At 28.1% G+C, this 25,818-nt stretch overlaps 1 protein-coding gene across 1 annotated transcript in view; it reads left to right on the top strand.

The window, feature by feature from the left end:
* Positions 1-23,334, top strand: part of LOC123296519 (rhoGEF domain-containing protein gxcJ) — a 209,306-nt gene extending 185,972 nt beyond the window's left edge. The window contains exons 3-7 of the mRNA XM_044878020.1: positions 9,056-9,187; positions 13,509-13,696; positions 18,549-18,692; positions 19,334-19,458; positions 23,026-23,334. Coding sequence (XP_044733955.1) covers positions 9,056-9,187; positions 13,509-13,696; positions 18,549-18,692; positions 19,334-19,458; positions 23,026-23,117 — 681 coding nt within the window. The 3' untranslated portion in view covers positions 23,118-23,334. The remainder of the gene's footprint in view (positions 1-9,055; positions 9,188-13,508; positions 13,697-18,548; positions 18,693-19,333; positions 19,459-23,025) is intronic.
* Positions 23,335-25,818: the final 2,484 nt, after the last annotated feature.

Here is a 25,818-nt window from a genome sequence, read left to right as displayed (position 1 = left end):
AACGATCATTATCTCTATAGATAAATGATATGTTTTATCCACTTGTCAGATTCAGTTTTTTCCAGTTTTTTAATCTCATTAAAAAACGGCTCAACTATTTCTGCAAATTTTTTCGCACCGTGCGCGAGTTTCGTTTCCATGACAACGATACACTACTTTAATTATAGAATTGTATGGCTGCAAATATAATTGTATGGATTGCAGTTATGACTTAGGTACATTGAAAATTTAATATTATTGTCTCACAAATTTAAATAATTAATTATGATAATTTATATTTGAAAAATAATATTTGTGCATGTGATTTCTTATTTTCACAATTTTTAATGCATTAATTTTAATTAACTAGTGTTTTTCAATAATTTTAATTTGACATTTTCTATAACATTAAAATGTAAAGAACTGCAAATTAGTCATAACGCTGGCATCGATTTTATTGTCCCTACCATGACTGCGCACACAACGAATATGAAAAAACTGCATAGTTGATTTACGATTGATCAACGGGTTTACATCTCATCACATAAAAATAATAACAATAATATTTATAACAATAGTAAATTCTATTAATTGTTAACCTAGTCTCCGTTCATATGTATAAAAAAATAAATGTATTGTCTTTTCTTATTAGTTAGAGAAATTCCAAACGTAATAAATTATTATAGCATTCATTAATAATGCACGCATACACTCAGTTTATACACACACAAAAAAAAAGTTATTTATAATTAAATAATAATAATTATTACATTTTAATTAATTATGTATTGTCATTTTTAATTAAAATATAAAAAAAAAATTATTTAGAGTAGTATCATTAATAAATAGTGATAATTAATTTTTTTTTTTTTAATAATAAATAATAAATATAAAATTTTTCACACGACCTTCCTGAATAAAATTGAACTAAATGGAAATTGAAAAGTAGGATAGAAATATAAATCATGTAGAGTAATTTTTTTTAATTGTAAAATCAGATGTAAAAAGTAATTTATTATTTTGGGTTTTTCATATTTATGAAACAAATGGCGTATACTATTTAGACATATTAATGTTGCATAAATTTTAATTGATAAAGAATTTTAAAAACTATACTCATTCCTGAAGTCGCGCATTGGATATATGTCATTCTTTTAATAGTGTTTCTTAAGGTAGCACGAGCGCCAAGCCAAGTTTAGGCTTGTGGTTGAAAATATTTGTACCTTATTTTTAACTTTAATGTAGAATTTTGTTATAACTTCATGAATGTAGACGAAAAATGAGAATAAAAATTTTCGATATCTGCCTTGGTTTTCAAAATATAGAAAAGCTAAATAATCAAACAAAATTTACAATTTTCGATATTTTGAAAATTACTCCAGCTATCGAAAAATTTTATTCTTACTTTTCGTCTCACCTATATTATCAAGTTATAGCATAATTCACCATCAAAATTGAAAATATATTTTTTAATATGTGTCCCCACTACCGTGCTCATACATCCTTAATTAGTCGGGCACAACAAGATTTTTTTTTTTTTTTTCAATTTATCAAGGTTTTAACTTTAATTAAGGTCAATAGTTTTTTTTAATTTCCACCGAATAGTTTTGAAGAAATCTATGAAAACATATCATCCATTTAACGTTTTCCCACAAGACTAATGTTACATATGCCTACTTTTGAAGTCAGTTATTTATTTAAATAATCAAACAACCCATTCTCCATAAATTTTCAGAATTGATTTAGACTTAGTCCAAATTCATATTTAAAAAAATCAAGCCTTTTATCCAATATTCCTTAAAAGATGCATCTTATTTCTTAGCTTATTAAGGGAAAAAAATGCCTTAATTTGAATTGGTAAAAGAGCTGACAAAGACACCTAATTTTTGTCTGACAAATAAAAATTTCACATAATTTATATTGCTACTCTCGCAACTTTTCGCGAATGCGCACTAGTAAACATATTTAACACATCCATTCTCTGATTCCAGTACTTCACTTCTATCCCATTCCGTAAGAAAAGAAATATCTACAAAACGTCTTAAAAACAACTTATTCTTAAAAGTTGCCAGCTCTTTGTCTCAAAAAAATATTTCTGAATCTTATTTCCAATTTTGATTCTTTTCAAAATTTCAATTTAGAAAACATTTTAGATTTAAATCATTCGATTAATTTCTTTTAACATTTGAATGGAACACAAGAATTGTAGGATCAAAAAAAATTATTCGATTTACTTTGTTCATTTTGAATTTTTCGTTTGAATGAAAAATCAGGAAACTGAAACGACTATTTACTAAACGCAAAGATATGCCAAAATCGTAAAAAAGGTATAATTTTTTAATAAAATTAGTGATTGCATTTGTACAATTATAGAGTTAAACAGCTGGAGATAATAAAATATACAAGAAAAAGAAAATATTGTTAAAAATAAATCAATATTAAATATTCGTAATAATTTTAATTACCCATGTTTATAGTGGTGGGTGTGTCTTGGGAGTACACCATGTGTGGGATGTTTTTTTATTTTACAGAAAAAAGTATCTTCCGATACAGAATATTGAACATGCTAGTACAAACAGAATGAAAAACACGTTCTGGATCAAAATAATATTTTCAATAGGTAAAATTCTTACAAATCTGTATAGTGCGTTGGATCATACATCGCAAAAAGTTCTCAAGAACATAAAGGACATTAAAATGTTCCGTATCAAAAACCCAAGTTAAAACAAAGAGTGTTAAATTCAAGTGGATAACGCAGGTTTATACGAGATATCACTTCACTATGAGCACACGGTCTCTATGTATGTATTGAAGCTCCCAAGGGTAAAAATACCACAATTTGAAACTAAAAATAAACAAAACAATTAAAGTTTGATAGATTCACGATCAATCACTTAAACTTCTTGATTTAAAAGAGAGTATTTTTATATCATACTCACTTTTAAGATATTGTAATTTAATAAATTAATAGCAGCATTTAAGCATATATAATAATTCTCCTTAAGTCTTTATGCTTATAGCAAATAATTGTCAGTTAAGGAAATACCAATAAAGTTTAAGAGATTTTATGAAATATATCCGAGTATAGATATCAAGTTTAGTTCCTACTTTGTAACGTTTAGAAATATTGATGCTATGTTCAAACAAAATTTTGATATAGATGTTCATAAATCACCAAAATAATCCATTATCGTCTTCCGTCTGCCTCTGTGTCATCACGAAAACTAAAAATAGAAACGACATATCGAACTAAAATATCATCAGAACTAATAATATTTTTGAGTAAATTTAATAGAAACTTGTGTGAAATCGAATTGAAAAATTGACTTCAGAAAGTGAGACATAATACATTAAGTCATTTTAAATATTGAAGTTTAAATCTCGAAATTAAAATAATTATTTCTCTTTTAAAAAATTTTGAAACCCTTGATAATTTGATAGTTTTCAATATTTACTTTTTTTCTGCAATTTGCTAAGCGAATTTATTTTGACATTTTTTGTTTTTAAACCATTATTTCAAAAACTAGATTAGGTTATATTGGCTGCCCACGAAGGACACACTTAGGGTATAGAGCCCATTGTGATACCATATATGTGTTTTACCACCTTTGCGCTGATAATTTCATTTATCAGCTCCTCAATTTCAGAGGCTGAGTGCATCTCCTTCATGCATATACCATGCACTACACCAGCCCATCACAACTATTAATTAATGCAATTTTGTTGCAACGGTGGGAATCGAACCCGCTACCCTAAGCATACCGCGGACGGAATTGGTTACACCTTAACCAACTGCACTAATAGGGCGACTTTTAAAAACTAAGGATCCAAAGAAAAAATCTTAAAAGTACTTTTTTGCTTAGAACTGATCTGTCAACATTCTCATTAACAAACATCTTAAGTAACTATATTTCAGTTAATTCTTTTTGACGCTATTTTCGGACACAAATTGAAGAACTTACCATAGTAACTTAATAGACTTAAATTGATAAAAGAAATGTTTTATATGTAGTATTACAATGTATACATTTTTTTTTTCATTTTAATTATTTAACAACTAACTACTTTCTAAATATTAATTGTTTATAATAATAAATAATAGTTTTAAAATCAGTTTTTAGCTAAGTATTATTTTTATTATTATAGGTCTAGTGTTTGTTATGTGGATATATTGTCTTGTTTGTTTTAAATGCTTACTTATTGAATGTTATAAATTAGCTATACTCAGTCATTCTTTTGTAAAGAAAATATTGAAATTTGTAACACACAAGATTAACTGTTATTATTGTCATATTAATACACTCAAAACTTGAAAAAGAACGAGAGATATCGTGGGACACCCAATAGGAACTATATTCCTTTCGTACCTCGGTACATTACACAATATTTATTTGATTCTTTAAAGAATTTAATTTTAAATTCTAACAAAACTAACGCCGTCGAGCTTAAACTTACTGTTACATATAGAAACATTTTTGTCAATATGATTCCTGGCGAGCCAGTGCACCCGAAATATTTCAGCATCGGCTTGTGGTCTAATACAAGTATAAATAATAAATATAAATTTTTAATCTCAATTTTAATAAATATTTTATCAATAGAATATTTAATACTTGTTTATTTGTGCATTAAATATTATTATTATTATTTATTTGATACCTAATTTGAATTAAATTGACATATCGCTTTTATTTAAAGTTAATGACGCGATTTATACTATCTCTATAATTACAGTCAGTGTTCAATATTATAATAATTTATGGCAATTTATTGTTTTTAAATTTTATGCGGAGAGAATATTTGGAGTATTTTTTTAATCTTTAGATTTTTAAATAGCTTTATAGGTAATAAATCTCAAAATTAATGTAATTTCTACTGGATTAAGCCAAATCAATTGAGTTTAAAAAACGGGAAAATGAGCGATAATATATAATAATAATAGTCACAAACAATTGACTGAGTTAATTGTTGAAATACCAAGTATAGACAGTGTTGATTACTCTATCACATTACACATACATACATGTCACACATATATAACTGATATAGCCATAAAATACATACTATACAATTTGCGCATAATTTGCGCTCTCACGGGTAAACAGTGATGTTTACGAAAAATGTTTCAGACAAAAGTTGTTTATTTTTTTATAAGGAACATTTTTTATATTTAAACTTTTGTTCTATCTCTAACAGGTGATAAGATGGGTCCTACGGACCCACGACCCAATTGACCTGTGCACGCGATAAAATTTTCAGCTTGATATCTCTTTTCGTTTTTGAGTAATCGTGATTACAGACGGACAGACAGACAGACAACCGGAAATGGACTAATTAGGTGATTTTATGAACAACTATACCAAAATTTTGTTCATAGTATCAATATTTTTTACCGTTACAAACTTGGAATTAAACTTAGTATACCTTGGTATATTTCAGATACATGACATAAAAATATGTTCCGAATCCATAATGTCAATTTAGTAACGAGTAGATAAAAATCGGTCTTACGATAAACATTGTTGATGGAAGCGACTATAATCAATAGCTTTCGGTGCTATTTGCAGCATTTAAAATACCGCCCTATTTTGTTTCAAATTAACTCCGAATTCAAACATTTCTAATGTCAAATAATTGTATTATTTTTCTTGCTAGGGATAAAATAAGAGTCCGTTCAACTAGTTTAAAATAAAAAAAACTTTTAACAAAAAGAAAAGCGACTTCAAAAGAAAAACTTTTCCAAAATAAATTAAAATGCATTAAAACGTAAAAAAATAACGATAATATAATGTAGTTAAAATTATTGTTATTTTTGGAGTCGGTGTCAGCCAAGCTAATGTAGAAAACTGTTCTGTCAGAGTTGTTTCCTTGGCTGACACCGACTCCAAAAATAACAATAATTTTAACTACATTATATTATCGTTAGTTTTTTACTATTTAGTGCAATTTAATTTATTTTGGAAAAGTTTTTCTTTTGAAGTCGGTTTTCTTTTTGTTAAAAGTTTTTTTATTTTGTGATTTTTAGTGAATCTGAACTAATTTGTACACTACACAAACTAATTTGTCACTAAAAAAAAAGAATCATCGAAGTGATATTGAGTTATTCGTCCTCTTGTCGTGCATACTTAATGCAAACTTAAGACTTTAAAGATTTTCTCATGGATTCCGTTGTCATAACATGACCCAAATGAAACGGGAAGCATCAGCTTTCAAACAGATAAAGAATCATCAAAATCGGTTCACCCAGTCAAAAGTTCTGAGGTAACAAACATAAAAAAAAAAAATACTGTCGAATTGATAACCTCCTCCGTTTTTGTTTGAAGTCGGTTAAAAAATCGAAGATGAGTCTATTTTGATAAGAATAAATTATATTTCAAAAGCTTATATTTAATAGGCCGACACCTAATGAAACAAGTTCAAATTATCATAGTAATATTATGTAGAGTTCTATCAAACCGAAGTGGCACCGAGCAAGAGAGAGTGTATGATGTGTATGTATGTACACTCGTATCTACACTCTCTCTTGTTCAGTGCCACTTCGGTTTGATAAAACTCTACCTAGTCAGTATTCAAATGTATACAGGTCATTGAAAAGATAAAAAAAACGCGACTTTCAACAAAAAAAAAAAAAATGTTTATTAGATGTTTTCAGAACAATCAACATTTCAAATCATTACACTACAAAAGAACATTTTAATATTAAAATATTTTATAAAAATGTAATGTGTGCGTGCTATGTTCATTTCATATGCAAACGAAAGATAATGACTGAGCAGTTATTATCTTGACGGATACCACAGAGACCGCTATCGACAACATAATCACACAAGAACAATATTCTTTTATACATGTATGTAGGTATATTGTATATAGTTTATATACTGGTAGGTACTACACACTAAAAGGCGGTAATTATGAACTACAAGTAATGAAGTACATGCATAATATACTTTTATTGTTGTACATGGTGTTTTATTTAAAAGTGCCTATTAGTTTGTTCAGAATCCGCATTGGAGAATATTCAAAATTCATTTTTATTAAGATCCTACACAAGAGTGGATTAACCACGTCGGCGTCCCAAGGCAATGAATTTCTTGTAGCCTTTTTTCAGTCGTTTGAAGTAGCCTCTTTTCTCTTTTCAAGATGATGAAGGTAACTAAGTAAAATGAAACGCGAATGTTTCAATTTTAACTTTTTTCTTGTTAATTGCAATAATAAACAAGTGAAAGCAAGCAATTGGCTGTGAAAATTGTTGAAATACCATATATAGAAAGGGTTGAATGTCAATGCTTGCATTATATTTTTCTAAATTATAGGAGTTTAAAAAACTTACACAATTTATTTGGTTTTAAGTGTTTTCATGATTCTTTCAATTCCCTATCTTTTATAGTTTTGGAGATAATGGACACCAAAGTATTGTCTTAATTTGCGCCCTAGCGGGTAGACAGTGATGTTTACAAAAAAAATGTTTTCTTTCGTATGAGACTCATTCACGAACTCACGTTTTGCGGTTTGAACACCCTCTACAAACTTCAGCTTAATATCTCTTTTCGTTTTTGAGTTATCGTGCTTTGTGCTTTGACTTATCGTTTTTTATTCAATTACTTTCTAATTGCGTGAGCCTGTAGTATAGTAAAAGATCAATAATCGACTAATTAAAGAAAATGTAATATCGCTCCCTTTCTTTTGGTACCTGGTTGGGCGTGTTTTTTAGGTGTCAAATGTCATTAGTAAGCCATGTTAATAAATAATAAATTATTAATTTAATGAAACGGTCAATGTTAAAGTTGACTTAAAATGAAGAATCAAAATCAGAAATTAGATACTCTATACTTTACACCTGCTATCATCTTTTTTCCTATTTTTTACTTTTTAACGTAGGTATTATATTATGTCAAGGGGTATTTATACATTAAACACTCTATATACCTATTTGTTTATTATTACCTTTATATTACATACACTTCACCAATTATCTGTATAAGTGCTATGTTGTACGCAATGAAAGTGCATACAAATAGACATTAATAATAATAATATTGAAAATATAGAGATATCCATGTAAACTGACATGACATGTTAAGAAGTCAACCAACTGTATGTTTATTGTTAATTCTACTAAATTCAGTCACAACTTTAACTCTAATTAGATGACCAGAACAAATTTCATATTGATGGAATCTGACATTTCCTTAATACGCGAATTTATTACATAAGATGGTATTTATTACATATGTCGATTGAGCCCATATCTTTATGTAATTTACTAACAAAAAAACTGTTTTTTCAAGGCATTAGTATCTTTGAAAGTGATTTCTTTAAAAAAGGAAAAGGAATGAAACTGGTCAAATTTTTACTAGACTCGAATTTCTAGATATATATTAAATTACAGAAATCAAAACTTCGAAATTCAGTTATCTATGGAACAGTATGTTATTTAACTATAGCAAAAATTATCAATTTCTCACGGTGGCACATTTATAATCGTTTCAATCTTCTCTACAATCGCTTACTAACTCGCTCTATCGTTTATAAGACCATTTCCGCACGAGTTCCACAGACTTGTTTTACAAATAGGGTATTAGTTTTCTCTTTCTGCTCAATTTTCCGTGTAGTGCCAAATTTCTTATTTTCTACTTTGGGTGTGGCACAAATCTAGTCTATGAACCACCCTTTTTTAAATTAACCCCTCCCCCTAGTCAGATAGCTTAAATTGTTGATGACCTTAAAAATTGTCTTACTTTGTTAGGCACTCGCCGGGTAATAGTTTAAACAGTCGCAAAATGCGACTACTAACCATAACTACCGCCGAATATGTGGGCAGGTAGCACTTCGATGCAATACTTTAAAATTCTCTTGGCTAAATTACGCATTTCTCAATCTAAATTTAATCATTTTGTAGAATATTTAAACAGTTGATTCTGTTAGTTATTATTTTCTATATTTCTATGTATTTAAAAAAATTTAAAACTATATATGTGTTTTTTCAGAGTTTGTAAGATTACTTGTTCCCCAAAATTATTAACATTGCATAATAAAATAATATCAATTTTAAATGAATTTCATTTAATTTCAGGGCTACTCATGCATAGATTTATTAAATGCTGGAATGCGACAATCTGGTGTATATTATTTACAAATTCGTGGTACAACTTATTGGTTCCTTAAAGTCTACTGTGAACAAGAGATTGCTGAAGGCGGTTGGACTGTAAGTATACCTATATAAACATTAATATATTTATTAATATTTTTAATATAATTATGTTAATTTTATAAAACAACATCATTTAAGTGCTATAAATAAATAAAAGTGAAAATAAATTGCATTAAAAATGTGTATATAGTCAAAAATTGTTTTAAAAAATTTATAAAAGAAATCATTTATAAAATAAGCATTAAAAATTCCTAGAAAAACGAAAACAAATTTAAATTAATAAGAGAAGGAATCATTATATTCTGAAACTGATATTACATCATAATTAATCTGTAAATGATTCTATTTGCTTTAAATTACTGAACTCTATGAAGAACTCTCAATTGTTTAAAAAAAGAATTTGCTCTAAAAAAATAAATTTTTGAACTAGGAAGACTTACTTCAAGAGGTATTCTTTGTTCTTTTAATTAAGATATAATAATTTTTCATTGATATTTCCTTGATCAACATAAAACTTTTGATAAGATGGGAATATTTTCATTAAATATCTAGGTATTTCTTTTACAATTATCTTTCTTTATTGAGAAATTATTTTTCTCTATCAGTACTGTTTCATGAAATATCTCTTACTGGGGCAAATTTTGTTTAAACAAAAGAATAACTATAGGTACTAGCGGATTAAAGTATGGCTGCCAACTTTGAAAAAAGTCATTCCGCGACAATTTGACAAAAAATCTATAATTATGCGGAACAAGTAGTAACTAAGCGGAACAAAATGATTTATATACATCCTTTCCGCTAGATACCTTAAAATTATCTGAATTTTGGGAGGTTTCTACAAAATTCAAGACGGTTGGCCACCCTAGACCGAAGACACACTATCAAATCAATAATTTTCTAGAGCTTAACAAGAAAAGCCTTAACCAAAATAATTTTAACAGTTTAATTATATCTTTTTAACTTTAGAGCGACAAAGCTTTTTACTATATGTAACATAATTCAAGAGTTATTGGTTTAAAATAAAATATATTTAAACAATTATGGCACGGGTTTTCTTTGGGCACTTTCTTAATATTGGCTTAGCCCTTGCTGAGAATTTAGTGGATATCTCTAAGACACTTAATTGCAACAGCTACTAAAAAATGGAAACATTAAAAATATAATAATTAAGTTAAAATATTAGTGATATAATTAATTCATTTCTAGCACACCAATTCTTAGATACATACAATAAGATAGAGTACAACATTTGAGTTATTTTTAAATAATACATTTTAGTTTATCTTAATTACTTAGCAGTAATTTTAAGCATTATCTACAATCAATTAAATTAATTTTCAAGTAAAGTCAACATGTATACGTTTATAGCTTAGTAGCTTACTGAACATATTACCATGTAAATTTATTGTTGTTTGTAACAGTTTTAGCGTGTCTTGTAATTGCAATTAAATGACAATAATTAGTAAACTATACATACAAAATAAAATAATTATATTATTTGATCGTTGATAAATTGCGCGAATTATATAGTAAAAGCAGAATTAAAAGATTACCCAAATAGTGTAAATTAACATAAACTTCATTTTCGTATACTTATTTTCGCGGACTATTATTTATTTTTAATCCCCGAACTAAAAAAAAGGTGTTATAAGTGAACGCTATGTGTATGTTTGCCTGTCTGTGGCATCCTAGCGCCTACACGAATGAACCGATTTTAATTTTTTTGGTGTCATTTGAAAGATAATTTAACGGAGAGTGGTAAAACTATGCGAGCTAAGGTTTTTGTAGTTGAAAAAACTAAAAAATTGGCGATGATCTTCAAATTCGATTCAGTTTGGAAGAGGCATGACATATAATTTAGTTTATAAATAATTACTATGGAAATGAATGGTCAATAAACATGGCTCAATTTATTTCGAAAAGTGAATTGGTAAAATAATTTGGTAATTCAAAACAACAATTCCAAAGAAGAAATTCAACTCAAATATTTCAATTTCAATTAAAATATGTGTTTTACAAGTGAAATTTACAAAATTTTAAAAAAAAACCGACGAATTTTTCAGGTACAGAACCCTAAACTCGCATTGAAACATATTTAGGAACACTCTGAATTAAATTACTTTCCAAATGAAATCAAAAAAATTAAAATCGTTTCATCCGTTTAGGGGCTACGATGGCACAGAGAGACAAACACACAGACACACACATATAGTGGTCGAACTTGTAACACCCCTTGGAGGGTTTAGTTTAGGAGTTAAAAATCAGTCAATTGCAAGTAAACATATACACTTTGCGATAGGGAATGGTTTCATTTTTTAGACAAATTTATTCAAAATTTAATAAGAGATGATTATTAATTAACGCAATATTTTTTCGACACAAATTGTTACCCAATGCAAAGAAAACTGACTTTACTCGAAATTCATTTTGTTTTGTAGATAATTGATCGACAATAAAACTATGAATTAACGATTTCTTTCAATTTGGACAAGTTATGAATTATACATCCATACTAATATCCATACTAATATTATAAATGCGAAAGTAACTCTGTCTGTCTGTCTGTCTGTTACTCTTTCACGCCTAAACGGCTGAACGGATTTTGATGAAATTTGGTATGGTGATAGATGATAACCTAGAAATGGTCATAGGCTATAAATAATCACGCCATCGTTCTTAGGGGGTAGGCAGTAGGCAGATAACTAAATTGAGTTAGTGATTTTTAGTCGTTTTTGTTGGAACTTCTGCTCTTTCACGTCTAAACGGCTGAACAGATTTTGATGAAATTTAGTAAGGTAATAGATGGTTCCCTAAAAACAGATATAAGATCAAAATGATCACGTCATCGTACTTAGGGGGTAGGAAGTAGGCAGAAAACTGAATTGAGTTAGTGATTTTCTTATGGTTTTTGCTGGAAGTTTTGCTCTATCATGCCTAAACGGCTGAACGGATTTTGATGAAATTTAGTTAGGTGATAGATAGTAACCTAGAAAAGGATATGGAATGGGGGAGGGGTGAAAGTGGGAATGTTGCCCAGCAAAGCGGGTAGTTCACAGCTAGTATGTCATAATACCAAGACAGCAAGAAACTACTCATACTAGAGTTTTTATAAAATTCTCAAAGATTTACGATATACAGAAAATATTTACATTTAAAGAACTCGAATATAGATAAAGACAGAGTAATTTACTTGCTGCTGTCATTTTTTTTTTAACTTACTTTACTAGAAAGTATAAAAATATGTCGGTGACTTATTATTATTATTATTATTAAAAGTGCACAATTAATATGGGTATTACATTTAATATTATACCATATTATATAATAATATTTGTAATTATCATGATTTTAAATTTGTAAATACTTACTTACATCTAAATACTATAAACTACATTCATTTATTTCATTTCACATTATACATATCTAGGTATATATAAATATATGAAATGTAAATTGGTTTATAAGTTAAAAAGAAAATAATAATTGTTGTGGAATATTATATTTCTTTACATTTATATTTATTAAAAGTAATATTTCTTGTAATACCTTATGTAGGGTATATTGGTAGAAAAGTACATGTAAATGCAAATAATTTTTCTCTAGCTAGAGAGAAATGAATCGGGTCTAAGCGAAATGAAATTCAACAAGATCTATCCGCTTTTATTCTATCAAATTTTATTTTTTATTTTGATTGAACTTCTTATTAATTTATTTTTTTAATCCCCGGTCTCTCTCATAGTCACTTGTTTCTTTTTGTACCATTTACATGAAATGTATCAAGGTATACTAAGTTTAGTCCCAAATTTGAAACGCTTTTAAATATTGACGCTGCGAACAAAATTTTGGTAAATATAATATATGTCTGTTTGTCTGTCTGTTCAACAGTTGTTTTTCTTTCAAAAATGGTTTTAATAGAATTCAAAAAGATTAAAGATAAAAAACGAAATAAATTTTGCCCGTTTTTTTTCTATTTAATTGTAAATGTTGTAAAATTGAAAAATATTTTTAATATTTGAGTGTTCAACGTTTAATTTATTTATCTAGCAACCATTGATCATTGATCACGATTCTTGATATTCATTAAGTTGCTTTTTAAATAATGAAAACATTTAAGTTATACTTTTCCCCTATTTAGACAGTATCGAATGTAATACAAACCATATAAGACAGTTCTTCCGAATATAATAATTCTGCTTACATAATGGGTGGGTCTCAGGCTATTTTATTTCCTGGTATAAATATCATTTCTGAAAATCAATACTCATCATGACAAACAATTAACATATGGAATAAAGAACCAGATCAATATTTTGTCTGTTTAGTGTTTTTGTCTGTTTTTTATCTCTTACTTATATACAAATGCTATGATTTTTAGGTAATTCAAAGACGAGACGATTTTGGCGAACCACGGGAAAATTTCAACAGAGATTGGGCCGATTATAAAAATGGTTTTGGAGATCCTGCTAAAGAGTTTTGGCTTGGAAATGAAAATATTTACATGTTGACGAATAACGAAGATTACATTTTACGAGTAGAGCTTGAAGATTTTGAAGGGAATAAAAGGTAAATTATTTTATTTTTACAAGGTCAAAATTGTGCGGTCGTTGAACCTCCGTTAGGAACGAAATTCCATGGCAAGCTGCGTTAAGAAACTTCGTGGCATTACTACGAAAAACTATTCCTTCCTCTTTTATTTTCTCATAATGGTGGTTAAAAAACGAGACAAAAATTTAACTTAACCCAATAATGCTTAAAATAAAACTTTAAAGTAACTTCCTTTTGCTTCTCACTACGATTCTAAGTAATGTTGTGAATTTTCAATTCAAATGCATTTTTAGCTGTTGACGATATTCAAAAGTTCAACTCATTATAAAGCACTTATTCAAGCAGTGCATTCTGTGGAAATTTATAATTTAACTATAAAACCCTATCCAAACTTTCTACAGCCCTAAATGGCCTTTTAGAAACAAATTAAAACTCATCTACATTGCTGCGATACAAATAACTTGATACAAGATTATAATTTAAATATAATCTTCTTTAAGATATGAAATAAATTAATAAATTTCAAAGTAGAAGAATTTATATAAAAGATATCAATTATATAATTATCATAATATATTTTTAATATGAATATAATATAGTATAAATATTATATACAAGATGCTTCAATTAAATTGAAATCATTTATCTATATTAACCAAGTATCTTATCTGCCAAATTTTTATCATATACTGAACTTTAGTTTATCGATCGATGAAATAGATGGTATGTTTAATACGTAAACAGCAAAAAAAAATGACTGGGTAAAACAAAACGAGCTTAATTAAATTTTTATAGCTAGTAAATATTTCATGAATCCACGATCTCAATACTTTTATCCAAACAGTTATTCACTTCTTAAAGTATGTCCGTTATGGTCAAATTCATAAAAATATTTGTGATAACAGGTGTGTAACAAAACATAATACTTATACATCGTATGTATACATGTACACACACATTTATAAATTTTTTTTTGTTTATCTTTTTTACTTTCTACCAAAAAGTTATTTCTTTTTTACATATTCTGTTCGATAAAACTTGTAAGTTATGATGGAAAATGTGCCACTTGTAGTCATCAGGTATATTAAACCCATGTAAACAGTTCCAACTTTAATACCAAATCGGTATTATTTTCTGTAATTTGTATCCCCATCATTTGTTACCTGTATCAAAATTTTTCAGGCAAAAATCGATGAAATACTCACACATTGTACTGTATGAATTTCTGTTAACGGGGCAAAGTCTTATATTGAGCTTGTTTAGTCTAGAATGCTGTTTTAATATTATTTCCGTACAGAGTCTATCCTCAAAACTATTAAGTCTTTCAAAATTCATTTGCCGAATGTCTATATGGGAATATTTGAAGCCCCAAAATCTATTACATAGTCTAGAAAAAAGATTTTTAAATCTTTCAACGTGTCTATTTTGAAATTTTCGCTTGTTGTGAAATATATATCTCCATGCCTGAATAATTTAAAAATAAATAATTGGTGGAAGCGTCGTGAAATATTATTTATTTAACTGTTATTTGACGAAAAGTTTATATAATATTAGGTTAGGTTGTATTTGCTGGCCACGAGAGAGGCACTTAGGCTATAGGCTAGGTTAGGTTATTTTATATTGGCTGTCCACGAAGGCCACACTTAGGCTATAGAGCCCATTGTGATATCATGTATGTGTTTTACCACCTTTCCGCTGATAATATTGTTTATCAGCTCCTCAATTTCAGAGGCTGAGTGTACCTCCTTCATGCATATACCATGCACTACCAGCCCATCACAGTGCCTTAAACAACTGAGGTTATAGGCTAAATGATCCGTTCATGTTTTTCACCACTCTTTCCGCTGATAATTTCATTTTTTAGCATATCAATTATTTATAGAGGCTGAGTGCATCTCTTTCATGCATATACCAGCTCACTAAACCACACTATCACATCCAGAAATTAAATAATTTTTTTTATGACGACGAGAATCGAACTCTCTACTTTAGGCATACCATGTACGAAATTGGTTACGTTTTAACCAACTGAGCTACTAGGTTCCTGGCTATATAATATAAGAAATATTTATTTTTTTTTTATTTGCTGGATCTTTTAACAGCAAAAATTTTGTGCCAATAATTCCAGCACCCTATATATCTTTAACTAAATAAAATAAAATGTTGAGCACACAGGTGAGTAGCACGTAATACAAGTTATGATATCACATTAACTAATAACTTGCTGTGTTTTAAATGATATCTCTGCAAATACTTTGTATGTATGCATATAACTTACTACATTCGTAGTCGTAAAAACATTTCGCCAGGAATCTCACACATATATTTATCTTTGTTATTTGTGTAGAGATGAATATTAACATACATATTTGTTTTATAACGTTAAGGTTGTTAATCATGGTCAATAAATTATTGGATACAATCAAAACGTTAAAAAAACAGGCACTTGAAATCAAAATTTCGAGCGTTGAATGTGAAGTTTTTTGCTTAAGACAGAAAGAAAATAAGTCAAGGAAAGTGCAAGGAGTGCTTCCACCATTTTTTTTAAATTGAATTCAGGCGCAGATAAATTTAAGCATGTGGTTCAAATTATAACAATTCAAATGAAACCAAATGGTATAGATAATATTAAATTAATTACTATTCTAGATTAAAGATGTTTATTTTGGAAAGAAAAGGACATTTTTGTGATTATTGATCCAATTTCTGCTTAGAAAAATTGGAAATTACTCAGAATGAGTTTAGGATACACCATGATTTAAAACCAAGTAGAGTTATAGGTGTGTCATCTTCCCGTTCCGAGAAAATTCTCTAGTCTTACTGACTTTATTACAAATACAATAAATTGGCAGTACATGGTCGGTGTGGTACTAAAGTCGTGTGGGTGCGACCCCAGTGGTCCACACGACTAACTTCCCAGAGGGGGAAAAAACATTAAAAAAAAAGGTCTTGATAGCCTTCATAGATTATTCTTTGAACATGTACTGCAGCTTATGTTGGAACGATCATTATCTCCATCGATAAATGATGTGTTTTATCCACTTTTTAGATTCCTTTTATTCAGTTTTTTCCAGTTTTTTTATTACCATTAAAAAATGGCTCAACTAATTCTGCTGTAAACTCTTTCAGTTCTTAAATACAAGATTATGCGTCGAATAAGCCCAGTCACGTGTTAATGTCATAATTGGTTCGCGAGATAATCAAGGCGAAAGAATCCAAACGAACATACGCACATACGTACACACACACACACACACACACAGGCATCACTTTGAACAGGTTTGATTTGGATATTGCGGCCTTGAAACCGCGGAAATATGTAAAACTGGAGATTTTCAAAATCGGCCCCACTACACTAATTTCTTCTGGGAAGTTAATAATATTCTGCAATGGCCCAAATTTTCCAAATATTCTAAGTAGCTGTTTTGGCAACATCTTTTCTCCGCAAAAGTGCGCTTTTTCGGCTCTAAATGTATTGAAAAATTGACACTTTTTTTATCCTTATGTACCACTTCATGAAGTCTTATTAAGCAATAACAAGCCTTTTTTCACTAATACAGTATACTTGAATAGCCTTTGAGGATACAATTTAATTGAAAAAGATTCTTTTAACAACCTTTTAGTTTTAATTTTACAGTTTATCCCGTTCGATATTTACAGATAAGTAGTTATAGTTATAGAGAAGATCGTACATATTTTGCGTGTTTATTTGTAAAATATTTATTGCATTATAAGCGTTATATAGTTAAAATTAATTTATCTCATGCTGTGATTTAGTTTATTATTGTTTGAATCAGTTTTTTTTTCAATGCTGATTTAAATAATCATTAAGTAGTTTATATTCCAATTCATTCACATACTTAAGTGATATCTTGAAAGATTTGATTATATATTCTAAATAATTTCTAAGAAATTGTGTTCTAAGAAAACATGAAATCATTTTATCGGACATTCAGATCAATTTTATAATGTGGTTTTTTTTCCTTTACATTTTATGTAATTATAATTAAAACACTTGAAACGATAGCGAATATCAAATCAGATTTGTTGGAGACATGCAATTTAGAAATAAGATTTGATAAGAAGTATTAGGCAAGGAGATTATATTATTAAAATCGTAATTTTTTTATGGAAAAATAAATAAATATAAATACACTTAAAAAGCGCACTCCTATTCAGGAACGGATTACTCATGTAGCACGAGTAGCAAATGCTACAAGCTCTGTGCATTCTTCACTGGCAGATAATAATAAAAAACTTATTATTTGTATAAAAGAGAAAGTTTTAGTCAAAGGGCTTCTGTGAGACTGGGTAAATTTACGAACACAAGAAAAAAAGGCGTGACAAACAGAAGAGAAGTGGAAGAGAAATATTTGGTCCAAGAGCCCCAGGTAGATTTACGAAGACATAAAGAAAGGACACACAAAACTACCAAAAAAACTTGTTCCAGAGCAAACCAAGTACCACCTTCATAGAATTTGTTACAGGAATTACGCTGACTAGCCGCCATTTGGCCTGGGGGGGGGGGGTTAGTTTGGTATTTAAATACCGCATATTGCAAAAGTTTAACTCATGAGTTTTAGAAAACAACATAAAAACTTCAACAAAAACTACTTTTTTCACTCTTGTATGCAATTTTTGGCACATACCAATTCAAAACTACGGATAGTTGTCTCCTACTGGACAAATGGCACCACTAAAGCATACACAGGAAAATCTAGGAGTTGCTCGATTTAAGTATAACAAATATGAGAAAGGAAACTCCCCCTATTAGCTGTAAAAGGAAACTAAAAAAAATTTAAAAAAATTTGGAACCCAAAAAATCTGACATTGTAATATTTGTATTCATATTATTTACATTTTTTTTTAGATACGCACAATATTCACATTTCAAAATATATAGTGAAGGTGAATATTATAAGCTAGAGATCGATGGTTACGAAGGTAATGCTGGTGATTCTCTAAATGATCCTTGGTATGGAAGTAATAATAGTCCATTCTCAACATATAATAGGTAAGATATTGTGTTTTTCACAGATTCTCAGTACTCTAATTTAAAAAATTGAAGAAAAAGCCGAATATCAACGTACATCTTTTTACGTTATAAAATAAGGCATTTATACATCAAAGGCTATTTATTATCTATAGGTAAAGTTTTTGTCTAAATCTTGAAAGATTTTTTTAAAATACATCAGTTTAAGTCTTTAATACTAGCCTCTAATCATCTACGGGGTGTTTTAATCTTAAATTTTTTATAATTTGAATTTTTATTAGGTTTTTGGTAGTACATACTATATTACAAAAAATTATTAAAATAATAAAAAAAATATTCTATTATTGGCGTATAACTACAAGTTTTTTTATTTTATCTCAATATTTTTCGAACTTTCGTTCATTCTCAAGTGATTAAAAGATTTTGTATAAAATCCACTCGATGTTGGCGAAATAACCAAAAATAAATGTTTTTCAAAATAGCATCAATGTTCTGTTACAATTAGACTTTTTACAACATGAAATAAAATTTTTTTTATTTTTATTTCAATAAAATCTACTAATGCTCGCAAAAGCAAGAATTAGAAATTGAATATAATACTAATAAAATATCTACATCACAATGAAATTATTTATTTTGATTTATTTATCTTGAATTTTTAGGGATAATGACAGATCAAGTCTAAATTGTGCATCAATGTTGAAAGGAGGTTGGTGGTGGAAGTCATGTGGACGAGGGCTAAATGGTTTATATTTAAATGATCCACAAGATCTTACAGCACGACAAGGTAACATTAAATATTTAATATCTTTATATTTACAATTGTGTATTAAAAATTGGCATGCGACCCTCGTATGGCCAAGGGTGGAAAATTTTGGGAAAATGTTGTGATAATTCAACATTTATCCAAAATTTTCCACCCTTGATCATACGAGGAATGCATGCCAATGTGTTTTTAGGATAGAACCTTTAATGTTTTACATCGGCATGCATTTTGAAAACACGGAAAAGTCCTATTTTTTTTCTCATTTTTACGTAACCGTTTGATACCATTCAATCGTTGTGAATTGCATGCCATCATTTATTATAGCTTGACTTGTTTGCACTACCTTATGTTACAAAGGCAGGCAATATAATATCACGAAAAACCTCTAAATTTCTTGACAAAAAGAAAAGCCAATTTCCTTATGATGCAAGCGTGTAGCTACCAATAGCTTCTCGATCTTTCATATTTAAGGGTTAAATATTAATTCTTAAAAAGTCATGCAATAGAAAAAGGGAAAACGTTTTCTGTCACCATCTCCCGGTCTATTATTGTTCGTTTACTTAAAAATATAACAATTTATAGACATTACGCAAGACAATCTTAAAAAATGGAATGAAATTAGACAACCATAGGCTATCAATCTATTGTTATTTGTAAATAAAAGTAAAAATCATATTTGATTATTATAATAAATACCTAATACTATTATTAATATTTTTATATTTGTAATTTAATAATAATGGTATCTTTGTTTATAACAAGTAATAAATCAAATTTATAAATGTTGTTCATCTTTTAATGTTTCAAATTTTTAAAAATAATAATAATTTGCATATTATTTCATATTTTTTCATCATAGATCTATAATTTTAATTTTTTATTGAATCAAACAAACATAAATAATTGCTTGTCATTTTATTTTACCCTTTAATAACGAATTTTCTTTAAATCTATACTTCGAATTATCGAATTATTAAGATTTAGAACTGCTTAATACACCTTCAATGTAGTTGTCTACGGCAGTTAGATAATTGAGACGTGTAAGCAGCTGGTAGACAATCTACTATTGGCGGTTTGTGGTCATTGGTTCGTTCCAGAACCCAAAATTCGTCTATCTACAATGAAGACCGAAAATGCAGTCATTCTATAAGCTCCTGTCATTTTCTGGAATACATAATTTCCACCTGAAACATAATTTTCACCCTTGTCTACCGGCTATAATACAAACATTAATTTTGCCATATCAAATTCCATGATCTTCATACTCTAGCAAATAATGTGGTTCGTGAACCTAAGTTCTTCGAAATTGGTCTGTACAATTTTAATTTAAGTGGTCTCAATTTCTTGGATTTTGAATTAGGTACTACATAATTATACTTCTAATCTAAAATCGAAAACGTGTGAATTTCACATACATATAAAACAATTCTGAATACGATAAAAAAAATATATTTTTTCACTTTTAAATATATTTTTTCTAGAATCTAAATATGAAGTCAACTTTCTAAAGATCAATAAATACGGAAGAGACAAAATATCAAATAAAGCATTTGTTGTGCAGGAATACCTCTTCCCTTTGAGTTTTATATACAGTTAGTGACCATTGCTCACCCCAGTAGTGCTTTGAGCATTAAAGGTTTTCGGTCTTGTCTCTTGTCAAAAATTATACGCAGTTTGATTTTACGGTATATGGTTGTTGAAAAAAGTGCTCATATCAGGCCCGATTTTATCCATACAGAATCTTTGTTGTAAGACTATAGTTTGTGTTAGGTGAAGGCATGTCAACTAAATACTTGTTTACGTTAAAGGGTTAGTAAAATAAAATAGAATATCATTTACAGTGTTTATAAAAACAAAAATATTTCAACCATGAACACAATTAGCAATTACAATAGGAAGTATAATACTCGTATTATCATAGTTAGTTTTTTAAAGTATGTGGCAATTATTTATTAATAATTACAAATGCAACTTTTAGAAATTTTAAAAACTTATTTAGATAAATGAATTATTACTATATATAAATAGACATATAACAAAACATTGAAACTAATCTGATTTTTGTTATTTATGGTGTTAAAGCAGTAACAAGTAAACTTTGCACTTAATACCTTAATTTCTCATATTTAATTAAATTCGACACTTCCAACATTTTACCTTTATTATTCGATTATTTTTCATTTAAATTATTATTCTTTTTAATCGATTTCATTAGCTTTCTTCCTCACTTAGAGGTCGTGCCTTGAAAACCTTTTTTTTGCTATCATATTTTTCTGCTAGGTATATTTTTATTTTTGTCTTTATTTACATATTTTAAATTTTGTCTTGAAAATTGTTTCGGCCAGGTTTAGTCTAGCTTAATCATTCATTTCATATAATGTCATAAGTCTAGAGCCACAGTAAATGTAGGTAATTTATTTGAACAAGAACAGAAACTTAAGTTGTTCAGATCATGGCTTATAATTTTTCCTTTGGGGAAACCATTACAGCCGGAAAATTCTTATTCAAGAAGTTCAGAAAAGTTATAATTCTCCACAACCTTAAAAGTGGTGATTGTCATTGAGAACCGATATTTAATTAAAAATATAAAATTAAGAAACAAATAAAAAAATCATTTTATATACATTATACATTGAAAATTTTTGAGAATATTATTTTGGTAGAAGCAATTTTGACAACAATCTCTCTTTCTGTCTTTGTCAATGAATTGCGAAAAATTTACCCAAACTCCAGACTCGTAAATTGCAATTTTTAACTGAATGAAAACTTAGGATGAAGCACCTATTTATCACTTTATAAAAATTGATTGACAAAAGCGATGGTAACATAACGTTTTAACAACTTAGTGTTAAAACTGCTTCGTTTTATGATCTAAAAAGTGCTAGATTTACCTACTAAATCAAAATCAATTTACAGTATAATACATTTAAATTAGGTGTCGTGTGGGTGCCGGCGATATTAGACGATTAATTCTCTTTAATATAATTTACGTAATCTACCTACATAAGTGTTTATATAGTGATAATTTACCAACATTTATAATTAGAAATATTTATCTTTATAGATTTAAATATTTATCTCTAGGCAAAAATCCGCTACAAATAAAAAATAATTGAAAATAAATAATTGAATGATTATATTCCAGCCCTTTTTGATAATTTTCTGATAATTATTACAAGATTTATGCCATAATTAATTACTTAAAATCTCTAGGCTATATTTGGTAGAAAACCTCGATGCAGTACCATCAAACAATAATAATTTTAATGTATTAGCTTAGCTCCTTATTTTCTTTAAGCAAAGCTTTTTATTTTCTTAATATATAATAATAATCTTAAAAATAATGCTTTCAAGTCGTTTTAAGTTTTGAGATAATTTTTTATCAAAATTTTCCAAAAACCAATTTCATGCTCCTTTACATTTTAATTATAACTTAACTTTTAAATACTTGATCTTAGAAATGTACCAAGAACAAAAACTATCCAAATACTTCCACAATAACTAAATTTCGAGATATGATATTTTTTATAACAAAACCAACTCTAAAAATTAAAATGTGCGTATGCATTAATTTTATTATTTTTACAGGTATCGTATGGTTCAGATGGAGAGGATGGGATTACACATTGAAAAAAGCAATGATGATGATCAAACCAAAAGGTCCTTTAGCGAATATGTAAAATATTATTAACATTAAACAAAAAATACTACAAAAAAAACTGTAAGATATAGAGATGATGGATGTGTGAAAAAAGTGGATTTGTTCACCGACAGATTGTTACCATAAATATGGTACTGCAATCAAGATACTTCCCGTTATTGTGAGTGAACTTACCCCCATTTCAGTGAATGTTATATAATAATAATGTAATTTTTTTTTATATCAAGACTGTACTAATTATTCATCCCACGTTAATTAAAAGTATTAAGTGTGATAAATTTAGATAAAAAAAAAGTGTTGTTATATTGATGGGCGTTTTATGTATTCCAATCGCATTTTCATATTTTCATATATATATACATATAATGTACATACATAAAAATTATATTATATAAGATGTCTCGTAATGACCGCATTCGGACAATATTTAGACTCGAACTAGAAAATAACAAAAATTGTCTTGCTAATCGGCAAAAAAAATTAAAGGCTTTACTACCGAAAAGAATTTTTATCAAAGTATTTTTTGAATGCGGTCATTACGATTCACCCTATATTAACTGGGTCATTGAAGTAAAATATGTATCTTATTAAGTTTTTATGAATGAAAATATAACCCTTAGGTGCTAAAATCTCTGAATAATAATATGAGAAAGTAATAATAATACGAAAACTACGTTAAAGTCTATCCCTGCTATAAATTTCGTCTAAAAAAAATTGAATAATACGATTATTCGTCATAATGCCAACTGCTTTTGATTTTTTTAACCTTTTAGAATTTAAATATAATCGTGTTCTGTTATTGACTGCAAAAATCCAGCTTACCAAAATAAGCTCATCAAGAGCAACAAAAAAACTTGTTTCCAAATTTGGATATGAGGCCTAATTTGAGAGAAACGCTTATGGCAAAAATTGATAAATTTGTTCATTCACTGACTATCATTCGAAAACCAGTAAGCAGTAATTGGATTTGGTCAAATTATCCCACTTTTTACTAATATCTAATGATTATCATTGGCTACTGGTTATCGAATGATAGTCAGTGAATGAACAAATTTATCAATTTTGTTCATACCCAGGTCTCGCACATTAGGACTCAGATCCAAATTTGGAAAAGTTTTTTTGCTACTCTTGATGAGCTTATTTTAGTAAGCTGGTCTGCAGTCAATAACAGAACACGGTGTATCTTTAAGATTATTCTTTTTGAAGTTAAATGTATCAAAAATCTATACTGGAATTCAAAATGTCCATTGAATGTATGCACAACAATTTTCATTTAAGTAAAAAAGAAAAATTATTGGCTTTAACAACAGAGGGATGTAACTGGATTTTCTTTATCAAAGGGTTTTTAAATTTTGTCATCTCTACAGTAAAACCATAAATTATTGGACGTGCTCGGAGTAACAAAGTCCTACGTAAGCTGTTAAACGACAATCAGAAAATTTTACAAAAATTTAGTTAGATTTTCCGAGTGCCTTGTTTTAGTTTTTTCATTCAATTTTGTTGTTCCGAACCATTTATAATTTAAAAATTACCCGCTGTTAGAGTGATTTATTTGCGTCATCAAATCTGAAATCGAGCTAGGTTTTATGTAAGTAAATCAAAATTTAAAAACCTTTTCGCTCTTCATAAAGAAAATACTTCATAAAAATTCAAAAAAAACGGAATTAACTATTTTTTTGGCTTTATTTTTTCTATACAATAAGAAGTTTATTACAATGACTGAGTATTAAAATATTAATAAAAAATAATAATAAAAATACTTTGAAAAAATAAAAAATAAAAAAATTTAATTCGAAAATTTATTTTTTATAAATTATTATTATTAAAATGGAAAATTAATTTATTAACCTAAAAAAAAACCTAATTTTAATTTTTTTTATACAGTGTTTTCTATATTTGTCTTTTATTTTGTAAATCTTTTGCTAATGAATTTCTTCCATAAAATGTATGGATACTAATTTTTAAAAAATAAACCACCTCGGTATTTTCTTAATGTATTAATAGGTGTAGTTTTATATGGGATACGCGTATGATTAGAAAATACTTTTTTTTATAAAATAAAACTTCGAATTTATCTTCTTTAAGCAACTTGCCTTATGTCCTTTCACCAAGAGAATATTTGGTAAAATCTTTTAATACTTATATTTGGTTACTACTTAAAAAAAATAAATATTTTTTTAGAATCTATTAACTAAAACTTCAATAACATGTAAAGATATCATCTTTTCAAACTGCATTTGTTATCACAATGGTTTCCTACGAGATAAGCTAATGATTCTCCATTACTTTAAAAATGATCCCACTATAGTGGGGATCAGATGAGCATTCGATATTTTTAAAACACTCTATAGTCTGATACTTTTAAAAATTAAGAAGCTGTATTCCTTGATATACAATTTGGCAGCCAAATCGTTAGATATGTATAATATATGAAGTATATAGAATAGTATAACATATGAGGTAAGACGTTCTTATGCATAAAACAAAGAAAACAACACGGTAGTATTGAATAGCAAACTCAAGATCATACCACGTAGGAGAGAGTGCCTTGAATAAAGGCACATGATCGTTGTCAATAAGCAAACTTGCTATGCTGTGTTGTTTTCTTTGTTTTATGCATCAGAACGTCTTATCTCATAGGTAATACTCTTCTTACTTCATACGCGATATGGCTGCCGAATTGTATACTTAGTCGAGATATTAAGAAAAATACTTTTTCA

This window comes from Chrysoperla carnea, chromosome 3 (genome assembly GCF_905475395.1).
Source record: "Chrysoperla carnea chromosome 3, inChrCarn1.1, whole genome shotgun sequence".
NCBI lineage: Eukaryota > Metazoa > Arthropoda > Insecta > Neuroptera > Chrysopidae > Chrysoperla > Chrysoperla carnea.
The sequence above is the reverse complement of the archived record's forward strand: the minus strand, read 5'-3'. Positions and strand labels throughout refer to the sequence as shown.